Source organism: Engystomops pustulosus, chromosome 2 (genome assembly GCF_040894005.1).
Source record: "Engystomops pustulosus chromosome 2, aEngPut4.maternal, whole genome shotgun sequence".
NCBI lineage: Eukaryota > Metazoa > Chordata > Amphibia > Anura > Leptodactylidae > Engystomops > Engystomops pustulosus.
Genome location: NC_092412.1, coordinates 245386618 through 245399482, shown reverse-complemented (window position 1 = coordinate 245399482; position 12865 = coordinate 245386618). Strand labels below are relative to the sequence as shown.

Below are 12865 nucleotides of genomic sequence, written 5' to 3'. Positions count from 1 at the left end.
TTCTTATTGTTGATTCCTTGCAGGTCACACAGAACAAGTTATCAGCAATGTAGAAAACCTTCCACAGAAGGAAACGAATACGACTGTTGAAGACTCCTCGAAGTCCGCGACTTTAGTGGACAAAGTAGTCGGCGCCACTCCTGACAACAAGGAAGTCGCCGTTAAAGGGCTCAGTAACTTGGGGAACACCTGCTTCTTCAACGCTGTCATGCAGGTAGCATACTACCTTCTAGTCCAGGTCCATGTCATACCGTATGTAATGTAATGGATAACCTGTTGGCTATCTGCAGCCACCACTTGGGGGAGCTATAGAGCAGTGATGGCGAACCTTTTAGAGAGCGAGTGCCCAAACTACAACAAAGACCCGCTTATTTATCGCAAAGTGCCAACACAGAAATGTAATTTGTAATTCATACTCCCTTCTCTGTCACAGCTTTCATTTATACCAGCACCTGAGGACACCAATAAAGCAGAAAATAGTCCCAGGTACAGCTGTCACTTTAAAATAGCTCTGTGCACAGCAAGTCCTGTGCTGTCTGGGACTGCAGGTATATACCTGGAGTCATCTCTGGTGATGGCCTGGGTGCCCACAGACAGGGCTCTGAGTGCCACCTCTGGCACCAGTGCCATAGGTTAGCCATCACTGCTATAGAGGCTTACAGAATACTAGTTGGGAATAGACATCACATTGGCGATTGTTTTACTACTTCTAAGCCAGAAAACTGTGATCCCATCTGTCTATGTGAACTGTTTTTGGAATAAGGACAACACAGGAATAAGGGAACCCCAGCTCAGAATCCCCTATAACGCAGAGTAGTGCCCCTCTTATCAACCAGACACAGCTTCTTCTCTTTCTTATCAGTTTATGTCTCTTCTATAAGAACCTGTCGCAGACGCCGGCGTTACGAGAGCTCCTGAACGAAGTGAAACATCCAGGAAGGACGGTGACGGTGCAAGTTCCGGATACTCAGCCGGTGAGTGTATAATGTATGTGTCAGTGATCCGGTGATCTCCATACGGCCCGGTGCTGTTGGTTTTATACCGTGTGCCATAGACTCCATGCACTGTACCAGGAGCTATGGCCCCATCACTGGACATTGTATCACACATGGTCCTGGTTCCAGTTGTCCTGGGACGGTGGGTGATGCGCCATAGCCCATAATACTAAAGTGCCGGACCATATGGACTCTTAAGCCCAGTGTGATGGATAACCATGAACACAGGGTTTCCCTTAGTGCCTCCCAGGGGCGCAGGACCCTGTATAAAGTCCTGAATTTGTGTCCCTTGTGTTTGCAGTCGCACAGAGAAGTGAAGCTGGAGCAGCAGCCCGGACCCCTGACCATGGCCATGGGGCAATTTCTGACCGAGATGCAGGAGACTAAGAAGGGGGTTGTGACCCCTAAGGAGCTCTTCTCTCAGGTCTGTAAAAAGTGAGTATGTACCCAGAACAATAACCATAAAATAACCTGAACAATCTGAATCTATCAATGGCTTTTGAGTATCGTAAAGGGAATTGGTCAGCAGCTTTGACCATGCAACACTGTGCTCCGGGGCACGTCCTCACACTGCTGTGCTCTTTGTTCTCTGCCGTGTGCTGCTACACAGCTTCTCCCCTTCTTTAGTATTTGACCAGAAGCTTTCAACATAAGGGGACGGGGCCATGGAGCATGCAGAAATGTGGCACAGCAGTGTGAGGACATTGCAATCTGCTGATAGGTTCTACTTACAATCTAAGTCATAGAGCCGGACTGGTCACATTGCTGGATTTTGTGTGTCCGTGCTCTGTGTGTTCCCTGTATGAGCAGTGCTCTGTGTGTGTTGTGTCACCTCCAGGGCGGTAAGGTTCAGAGGTTACCAGCAGCAGGACAGCCAAGAACTGCTCCGCTACCTGCTGGATGGGATGAGAGGAGAGGAGATCCAGGTATGTGAGAACACGTGTCTAGTATCATGTGGTGTAGCAGGACTTCTCTTCATACTCCACCAAACGGTCTGTCCACATGTCGGATGTTGTAATCTCACATAGTGGGAGGGGGGAAGTTCTCCTGCACAGTGTAACAGCCTTTAAAGCTGCATCACAGAGGGGAGCACAGCTCACCTTCTACACCATTCGTCTGAGTGACACCTTTCATATATGGGGATTGGGGGGCTCAGAAGTGCCTAGGGAGGGTTCTTATGTGTTTTTTGGTCCTTTGCCTTTTCAGAGAGTCTCTTCAGCACTTTTCAAGTCTTTACAAGATGATTCCGATCCGATGGATGAGGAAGAGGTTAAAAAGGTTATTAAAGGTACGGCCAATGTTTTATGTGGGGGACAAAGCCGAGATTGATTGGTGCGCGGGATTACCTAGCGGGACCCCCATTCGGATGATTCCAAGGACTTGTGGTTTGCTGTGTTTTTTTTTTTCTAGCCCACACGGTTGCTGAGACATCAGTCCTAGTATCTGACCACTGTAATGCTCTCTGTCAGAGAGGAGGAGCTGGAGCAGAGTTTACTGTATCTGTGTTAGAGAAGATCATAAGATAACGGCTTCTCCTCTACTCCAGCCCCTTCTCTCTGACAGACAATTACAATGGTCACAAACTGGAACTGATATCTCTGAATTTTCTTTCTAGCCCTTACGGTTGCTGAGATATCCGTTCCAGTATGTGTCCATAGTAATCCTCTGCACTGTCAGAGAGTAGGACATGGAGAAGAGGAGGGGGCGTGCTTTCATGCAATATGAACCAAACATACATGAGAATGCTGTAGCCACAGTGATGCAGGAACATATCTTGTTTAATCCCTGAGTTGAGTGGTTTTGCTGAAAAAACAATTATGACATTCAGGACCTTGGGAAAGCTGGTTTGCATGCTTCTTGCAGTACATAAACACATTACACGTAGCTGTCTGCACTGGTCCAGACAGGACTAATTAACCTGAGCTGGATCACTCATACACAGCGGCTGGCGGATGATGCAGCGATTGATTACTTTTCCCTGTCAGTGATTACATCATTCTCCTGAGCAGTGTAAGAAGAGAGGCGCTGAGCCAGGCAAAGGAGCGACAGACTCATTATCCGGAATTTTATAATTGTTTTTTTTCAGCAAAAGCACTCAGATCAGGGATTAAACAAGATATGTTTCTGCATCAGTGCAGTTACAGCATTCTCAAGGTTGTTTCCTGAGATAGATGCTGTAAACTCTGCTCCAGCACCTCCTCTCTGACAGTAGATAGGATTATAATTGTCAGATACTGGGACTGATATCTCGGCCACTGTGAGGGCTAGAAAGAGAATTCAAAGTACCCCTGAATCTGTGTAGCAGCCCCGGTAGGTTAATCTCCATGTGTGATCGTCACTCTTTAAAGGGACATTCCAGGACAGGGTTTCGACAAACTTTACATAACTCCATAGTAAACCCAGGTAACATCGTGATGGATCTGATCAGAGTAAAATGCTTCTTTGTCATTGCTCGCAAGAGGGACCAAAACTGCCTGGAATATCAATTTTCATAGAAGTCTACTGGGAGGGGGTGAGTCACAGCTGCTAGGTCGGCACACGCACACAGAGCGCTACAGAGAGGAGAGCTACTAGATCATGGAGACTACATGTCTCATCATGCACTGATATCACGTACGCAGCCTGAACTACATAGTTTTAGTTAGGTTCACATTAAGGCCCCTTTCACACATTTTGGGGACGTATAGGATATACATCCGCATAGGCACCTATGGCGCCTGGCTACGGTACAGTGACCACACAGCAGTGTCGCCATATAGTAGTATACACTGGAAGAAGATGGTGCATGCTCTTTCTTTCCCAGTAAATATGGCTGGGCGGCACTATGGAGCAGCGATCACCCCTCTTCCGCTCCAGCGCGCGGCTGTATCCGGGGCAATTGTACTACGGTAGTGTGAAAGAAACCTTTATCCTGTACTGCCTGCTGCTGTGTGTGTACCGCACTGCCACCCTGCTTTCTTACATTCCTGCACGTTCCCCACTCTCTGTCATTTTAGAATGTGAGAAGAGGAGATCCATCCCCAGCTTTGTGGATCGCTTATTCGGAGGGGAACTAACGAGCACCATAATGTGTGAGGCCTGCTGCACGGTATGTTCCTTGTTCTGTATGGGGTGTTAAAGGGGAAGGTAAAAAGCGCCGGACCGTCACTTCCCTTTTTCAGTTTTGAGTTTCCATTTTTTTTCCGGCTTTTTATTTTTCCCTGTCCGGATCTGTGCGAGGGCTTGTTTTCTCTGCAGAATAATTAGCACTTCCTAGTGACATTTTTTTATTATTCCATATTCTGGGAAGCAGGAAAAAAAAAAATTCCAAACGCAGTGAGATTGGTGAAAAAAAAAAAAAAAAACGTAATTGCGCCATGTTTATGTCTACACACTTTTTTTTTTTTTTTTTTCGTCCTTCACTGTGCGCCCCAAATGACGCCATCCCATTTATTCTGTTACTGGAAGCCGTCGCATGGACACCAAATGTCTGCAGGTTTTATTGTGTTTTAATACATTTTTAAAAAATTAAAACTTTTTTTTTTTTTGCAGAAAATAAAAAAGTCTTCGTTTCGCCATCTTCTGACGCAAATAACTTTTTCATACTTGGGGTTTTGTTTTTTTGTTAGATGAACTGACGTTTTCATTGCTGCTATTTTTGTGACCGTATGACCACTTTTTTCACTTTTTTATGAATTTATTTATTTTTTTGGAGTTGCAAAATGGTGAAAAAAGTGGCATTGCGGACATTTGGCTGCTACTATTTTTCGAAACGGGGTTCAACGTCGGAAATAAGCGTTGTCATATTGTGATGGATCGCGCTGTTACTTGACAAGTGTTTTTTTTGGGGGCGGAGGGAAGTGGAACACATTTGAGTTCCTTTTTACACATTAGATTAGATATTGGTTAACAATGTATTGGAAAAATGCGCTGTCTGAACACGACCCAGGTGTGTTGGGGGCGATTATTTTGTAATAAGGGGTTTTCCATCTTTGTTTTAGGTCTCTCTGGTCCACGAGCCTTTTCTTGATCTGTCTCTTCCAGTGTTGGATGATCTGGTGAGAAAATTTAATTTTGATCCTGATGAAAGGGAGTATTAGGGGGGGGGGGGGCTTGTAGATGAGCGTTGCATCTGGTGCAGAGCTATGGGAATAATCTACACGCCTCTATAGGACATCGCTATATGTGGTGGTCATCACATGGCGAAGCCCATCGGTACCCAATAACTATAATGAGGGGGGGGGGGGGGCTGCTCCCCATGCTGCACCAACTCATAATAAAATCTGCGACCCTCCAGGGCAGATGTAAATCTAGGCTTAGAGGTTGTACCAACCTCCCTGATCCACGGCTGACCCCAATCTTGATACCTGAACCCCCAACAATATGGAGAACAGAGGTCCCATTTGCATTAATGGACAAGCACGAGTACTGCCGCCTCATTCTATTCTATGGGAGCGGTCAGAGATTGCTGAACACGGCGCTCCTGTACTAGTGAATGGAGCAGCAAGACACACACTCGTCCATCCTGTTCCCCAGATTGTTGGAGGTCCCGTGGGACCACAAAGAGCATCTTGTTATATCTGGAGCTTAAAGTTAACATGTGCCAAATTTTTCACAAATACAGCTAGTGACAGGTTCCCGTAGAGCCCTAGTAACTAACTGACGCCCTTCTTTTGGCTAAAAATTGTTCCCTTCAGATTCATCAATTCAACTTTATAATGTTACATCTAGAGCAAGGTTTTTTTTTTTTGGGGTGGGGGCTCCTCGGGTTGTATCCAGCATCTCCTCCCCATGCTTCTTCTGCATGCAGAAATAATTTTATGCGATTAGTGACATCATCGCAGGTTCTTTAGCCTCAGAACATTAGCAAACTGTACACCAAGCATATAGCTAGTGAAATCACAGTATATCATATCACATGAAACCACAGCGGCAGCATGGAGAGGAATAGAAGTCCATACAGGCTGCTGTGATTTTAACAGTTTGCTAATGTTAAGAGGCTAAAGGACCTGTGATGATGTCACCCTGGTCACATGACAATAGACCACGCCCCTTGACTCACTTTATAGATCCCTTGATACCAGGCAAGTTTATAGCTCTGATTTTATGGAGATGTGAGGGAAACAATTTTTAGCTTAAAGAGGACCTGTTACCCCAAATTAGTGCCCCCATCCAAACATACCTAATGAATCTACTCCCCTTCCCCTTTCTAATGCTGCCCATTTCAAAGCCCTGGCATTAATCAAACTTCAGTAATTGGCGCTATAGCATATGGCACATAACATACGGGCCAGCGGTCCAGCTTATTCATTAGGGGGCCGCTCAGGCACTCCACTTCTCCACAGGCCGCCACTCCCCAGGGCACCAGTTCTTTTCCTATTCACTAGATGCCGGAGATCGTGGCATCCATTGCGCAAGCGCTGCAGTCTACATGCTCTCGGCACTTACTGTGCATGCGCAGCGTGACAATTAGAGCCCGGGGGAGTGACTCCTGGCCTGGACGGCCCCCTAATGAATAAGCCGGACTGCTGGCCCGTCGATCGGACATCAAGTATGTAATGTTCCATATGCTATAGCGCCGATTACTGAAGTTTGATTAATGCCAGGACTTTGAAATGGGCAGCATTAGAAAGGGGCCGGGGAGTAGATTCAGTTGGTATGTTTGGATGGGTGCACTAATTTGGGGTGACAGGTCCTCTTTAAAGAAGGGGGTCAGATATTCCTATAGAGCCCTAGTAACTGTATTTGTGAAAAATGTGGTGACCGGTTCCCTGTAAATAGTTGTACAACCATTTTCAGTCATTGGTGGAGGGGGGGGGGGGGGGGGGAAGGGGCCATACCTTTACTAATGTAGAAGCAGCGCGTTGTAGCTGATGGGGAAGAGGTGATCTGGTTACCTGAGTGAAGTCCCCCCCCCCCCCCACATTGTTCAAATCAAACAAAATTGGTGTCAAACGTTTGTGCTACGTTTGTGCAGCAAAAATTTTCGTTGTGCCGCTATTGTTTTTAAGATTTTAATGAAAGAGGTCATCAGAGGTCAACCAGCCCCCCCTCAAATTGCCCAAACCACACAAAGCTGGTGCCAATCAATTCTGCTACGTTTGTGCTGCTCAAATTTTTGTTTGTGCTGCTTTTGTTTTGAATATGTGAACAAAAAATGAAAGGTCAAAAGTTCAAGCAGCCCCCCCCCACATTAACCGAATCGAACAAAACTGGTGTCAAATGTTAGGGCTACGTTTGTGCAGCAAAAATTTTCGTTTGTGCCGCTATCATTTTTAATATATTCATACTTTTTTTCCAGAGGTCATCAGAGTTCATTTCTTCCAAAGTACAATGTGTTTGCTAGCTCCCCCTGGTGATCAAACCAGGGAAGTGTCAGTAGGTTTGTTTTTTTACCAGTTCATCCTAAACTCCTTTAACCTATGTAAACACCTGAACATACCGTAAAAATGATAGCGGCACAAATGAAATTTTTTGCTGCACAAACGTAGCAGAATTGTTCGGCACTAGTTTGGTTTGGTTTGAGCAATGTGGGGGGGCTGGTTGACCTCTGATGACCTCTGGAAACTTTCATGAATATCTTAAAAACGATAGCGGCACAAACGAAAATTTCTGCTGCACAAACCAGCACAAACGTTTGACACCAGTTTTGTTTGATTTGGACAAGGTGGGGGGGGCCAACTTCACTCAGGTGATCTGGTTCCTCAAAAAGGAGATGATTCTTACCCAAAATTTGTCACTTTCAATCTACATTTTTCAGCCCACAAAGAAGAATAACCCCAAAGCCTTCAGGAACGTCTCCGAACACAAGAAGGAAGAGGAAGACGACGATAGTTATGTAAAAGACCGGAACGACGCCGTATCCGGAACGAGCAAACACCTTCAAAAGAAAGCCAGGAAACAGGCGAAAAAGCAAGCAAAGGTGAGCGATGTTCTGCAGAAGCCGGGGCACCTGGTGGGCACAACCCAGATCTTCTCTGGAATCCGGACAGAAATAATACGGGAATCTGACCGCTCCCGACCGGCGGCTTCTTATTCTAGAGCTCAGCCAATCCCCGCCCAGGGTGGTCACCACCTCGCGCAGTGATTGGCTGGGAGGTCACTTCCTGTGTGTGTGTGTGTGTGGGGAGGGGTGATGGTGCCGGCCTAGTATTGCTTTGTATTTGTAAATGTTTTCCGTGTCTTACGTTACATAGAATCAAAGGCAACAACAGAAGCTGCAAGGAAAGACTGTGCGGTTCTGTGACCTCAGCGCCAGCCGGCCCGACCCGGAGAAGGAGGAGGTGGACCCCACATCCGACAATAACTCCGGGGCTCAGGCGGATGATGACCTCTCCATAAGAGAGAAGGAGGAAACTGATGCGGAGAAGACGGAGGACCCTTCAGGAGATGACAGTGGAACCATGGACCTAAGGTCCGAGAACACGAGTGAAGGTCCAGAGGACCAGCAGGGGGGTCAGGAGTGGCGGTCCACCAATCTCAATGACTCCCAAGCAAGTTCTGGAAACCCAGAAGATGAATGTGAGACGACTGGTGAAAGTACTGAGGTCCAGGTAAATGGAGTCGAATTGGAGGGTCCAGACGATGTGACCCAGAACCCCCAACACCAAGAGGAGGAGGAGGAGGAGGAGGAGGAAGAGGCCGAGCAGCTAACAGAAAGCATAAACCGGCTGAACCTGAGCGCAGGCCTGGAGCCTGGCGACATAGAGATTGAGATAATTGACCACTCTCCCAGCCCCCAAGTCTACGAGGTGGTGAATGAGGACCCCAAAACGGCCTTCTGTACCCTCTCTGACAGAAAGGACCTGCAGCCGGACAACGGGTCCGTCCTCGGGTGCCTGGACCAGTTCACCCGCAAGGAGAGCCTGGTGGGCAGCAACCAGCTGCTGTGTAACACGTGCACCCAGAGGCAGGCCAAGGCCGCGAGGAACAACACCAAGGGTAAGGAACGCAGCGCGTCTGCACGTCACAACACGAAAACCTAATGCGATCTACACTGCACCCGGATTTAGTGTCGCCCCCCCCTCCCTTAGGTAGGGGATGAAATTTATTTTCTAGAACTCCCTCTTTTATGGTAAATTTCCATTTACCTATAACTAACAAAAAAAAAAAAAAAATATGACTCTTCTCGGATCCTTTTCACATGAGATGAGTCATGTTTAGAGGCTACAGCGGGAGGGTCATTTCAGATCTTTGGTTTTATAGCACCTAAAAACATGCTTTTTGAGTCTTATTAAAGATAAATTCTTTCAGATCACATCAGGCTTGTGGTTCTGTGAGAACTGGACCTACAGGCAGTAATAAAATGGGCAGGAACTGGATCTTTATGTGCAGCTCGCATTTTCAACTATGATTAAGCTGCCTGTGTCTCTGGTTCTGTAGCCACAATGCTGGTGTGATCTGAATGATGAGATCCTTATCTTTAATACAACACTAAAAGCGTGTTTTTAGGTGCCGTAGAACAAACGATGGGAGGGCATCTGAAGTGACGCTCACCCTGCAGCCGCTAGTCTCCACTCATCTCAGGTAAAGCATGACTCTCCTCTGCTCCTTGTCACATGACTTTGTGGATTTTATTATTTTTTTTTTTTTAGGTGATAAAAAGTTTGTATACACCAACGCCAAGAAGCAGATGCTGGTGTCGCTCCCTCCCCCCATCCTGACGCTGCACTTGAAGAGGTTCCAGCAGGTACCGTGTCCACGTACATACGTGATAACATCAGTGTCATATGTGGGGATGGGGTCCTGCTTCTGGGACCCTCGGATTTTGGGAGAGGAGGGATCAGGTGACTCCCCCCTCCTTATTGGAGTCATCCATGCCCCTGGTGTGTGTTTGTGGGGGGGGGGGGGTCTTGATGTGTGTGGGGGGAGGGGGCGGGGGCGGGGTCCTACTGCTGAGACCCTCTATAAATCTATACTTTATCTGAATAGACCGACAACACAAGTTCCCATCACATGGGAGGATAGAAAAACCTTCCTCCACTCCCTGCGTTTAGTTTTTCACTAGTGTGAAGATCAGCGCTTGCTGTCAGTGAATGAAAACCATCTGTGCTTCTATGCAATCCCTACTAGTCCTGATCAGACTGATATTTGTAAACCTCTTGTTATATAAGATCTTAAATATGAAATGATTGAGTTAAACCCATTGTTGTATTTGGTAAAAATTTAAATGTTTCCTGTGTTTTCTCTTTCTCTTCCTCAGAACGGTTTTAGTCTCCAAAAACTGAATAAACACATCAAGTTTCCGGAGGTGATGGATCTGGCTCCGTTCTGTACCGTAAAGTGTAAGGTGAGAGGAAGAGACTTGTAGGGTCGGACTACACAGGGTTTGTTTGTAGTCTGTTACCATGGATACTCTGCATTGTTGCCATGGATTGAGCACAATCAATTTTGTGAATTGGTGTTTAGTGGGGACCTTTTTACCCCATTAAACTACCACCACCTCAGCTAGGGGATGAAATTTCCTCTCTAGAATTGCCTAATTTATGTGAATTCTCACTTCAAAGTCATGTGACAATGAGCAGAGAAGAGTCATATTTGGGCTGCAGGTGGTATCTTCTGCCCCTGTCTTCTGTTCTATAGCACCTAGAAATGTGCTGCTGGTGTCATATTAAAGATCAGAATTTCATCTTTCAGAACAGATTTTGGTTCCATGATGAACAGAACAGGAGATGCAAGCGGATAAAGACATAGTTTTGAAATGTGAGCTTCAGATAAAAATCCAGTTCCTGCCTTTTTGTTTAACTGCCTGTATGTCTGGTTCTGTAGATCGCAGAACCATGAGGCTGCCATGTACTGAATGATAAGATCCGTACTTTTAATGTGACACCCTGTTTCTAGATACTATATAACTGAAGATGGGTGCGTGTGATGAGACGCTCCTCTGCAGCCTCTAAACTTGACTCTTCTCTGCTCTTTCTCACGTACTTTGGAGGAGATTTTTTTTTTTTATAGGTAAATGGTTGAGATTTCTCATAACAGTGGGAATTCTCTATGATTATGTTGCTGCGGTTTTAATTGGGTAAAATCTGGTACTGGGTAATAGTCCTACCAAAGAGCGGCCACATCGCTGGGACCCCTGAACTATCAGCAGCCCCCTGAATGGTCCCTGTGGATGTAGCACAAGGGATAAGCAGCGCCTCATTGACTTCTTTGCACAAGATGAGATTTATTTCGAGGTTTCACTTCCACTAGAACAATCCATTCGGATATTTTAGTCCTTTGTTGACTAATTGTGCCCTGATCTTTCCATTTCTCCGTCCAGAATATCCGGGAGGGGGAGCGCAGGTTACTGTACTCTCTGTACGGGGTGATCGAGCACAGCGGCACCATGCGCTCCGGACACTACACGGCGTATGTGAAATCCCGGACGCCAAACCCTCACCTGTCTGATCTGGTGATGCGGGGAGCGCTGCCTGAAGGTAAGAGGGGGCACATCCCTGGGGTCACTAGAGGGGGGGGGTGCTGGTGTCCTCACACTGCTGTGCTGTAAGATCTCTGCTCCACAGCTCCTCCCTTTTGCTCTGAATTCTGCTGCAGTAATTAAGCAGATGCTCTCCTGAGTGCCAAGGGGCAGCAGTGATAAGTTGGCATTCATAAATGAAGGGGAATGATAGTGATGCCCCCTCGGCCCCCAATATGTCACCTCTGGAGATAACTGGGCGCTGGACTTGGCTCGCGCTGATGGAGCGGCGTTACACGCGCTCAATTGGCTCTCTCTGTTAGGAAGAACATGTGCAGCCCTTTTATAAGAAATAATCGGGGGGGGGGGGGGGTGTTTGTGTCTATTTAACCCCTTAATAACCAGTGGTCATTATGGGTACTTCTTCTCATGTGACGCCTTTCTATGGCACCGCATCAGGAGGACTGCAAGACATCGGGTCGTGCTGGCGCTGGCCTCTTACCACAGCCCAGCCCTGGCACTAACACCGGGGATCGTTAAAGCTGAAATCCTGTGTGTTTAACCCCTTAGACACCACGGTCAGACATGGACCCATTGGGATCCTGCAGCTACAATTGCAGGGTGTTGATGGTGTCCTAGACAGCCTAGGGGTCTCCTGGGGGACCCCTGGTCTGAGTGGAGCATCCATCTATCAGGCCATATCGGTGTGCACTGCACTACACATGTGCGCGTATTGACCCAGAGAAGTTTTTTTCAGTTCCACGATAAATGCAGATTTTTTTTATTTTATTTTTTTCCCTGATTTTGTCAGATTTTGTGTTCTTTTATAAATTATGCTGCACAGAAATGGTTAATAAAAGGTCATCAGTAGGACACAAAATTGTGCTGTTAAAAAAAATAAACCTACATTTTGTCCTAAAAAAAACAAAACAAGACCCCATACAGGGAAAAAAATAAGTTTTATAGCTTGCAGAAGGCAAACAAAACCTCTGAAAATTGTGCAGGGGATTAACGTGGAAAATGGGTGCAGGGATAAGAGGGTTAAAAGACCCCGAATAAGTGTATAATGTGTAAGGCAGGAGGGTCCTTGTGTTTCTAGTAAAGGCCAGTAACCAGTAATTTTGTTTTGCAGCTTCTACCACGGACCCGAGCAAAGGCCACTGGTGCCACATCAGCGACCGCCACGTGCAGGCCGTGCCCCTGAGCAGGGTGCTGGGTGCCCAGGCCTACCTCCTGTTCTACGAGCGGATACTGTGACCCTCCCCCTCCCTCATGTCCTCAGCTGCCAAGGAATATTTATTTTAATGGACCTCTGGAGGGGTGACTGCTGCCCCCACCGTTGCCCCCCCCCCCTTTCTTGTGTAGGTTTATGCAGAACGTGTTAATATGTATATAAGAGCACAACCAGAGCAGTTTTATTTTGACACATGGGGGGGCGGTCCGGGTGCCTATACTTATGCAATAAATGACATACAGTTGTTATTATTAA

At 46.7% G+C, this 12865-nt stretch overlaps 1 protein-coding gene across 3 annotated transcripts in view; it reads left to right on the top strand.

The window, feature by feature from the left end:
• Window positions 1–12865, top strand: part of USP16 (ubiquitin specific peptidase 16) — an 18611-nt gene extending 5746 nt beyond the window's left edge. For all 3 annotated transcript variants that reach the window (XM_072138660.1, XM_072138661.1, XM_072138659.1), the window contains exons 6-18: window positions 24–214; window positions 882–974; window positions 1297–1430; window positions 1834–1921; window positions 2202–2283; window positions 3992–4083; window positions 4976–5032; window positions 7735–7896; window positions 8171–8915; window positions 9569–9663; window positions 10177–10263; window positions 11239–11395; window positions 12509–12865. In XM_072138660.1, coding sequence (XP_071994761.1) covers window positions 24–214; window positions 882–974; window positions 1297–1430; window positions 1834–1921; window positions 2202–2283; window positions 3992–4083; window positions 4976–5032; window positions 7735–7896; window positions 8171–8915; window positions 9569–9663; window positions 10177–10263; window positions 11239–11395; window positions 12509–12633 — 2108 coding nt within the window. In that variant the 3' untranslated portion in view covers window positions 12634–12865. The remainder of the gene's footprint in view (window positions 1–23; window positions 215–881; window positions 975–1296; window positions 1431–1833; window positions 1922–2201; window positions 2284–3991; window positions 4084–4975; window positions 5033–7734; window positions 7897–8170; window positions 8916–9568; window positions 9664–10176; window positions 10264–11238; window positions 11396–12508) is intronic.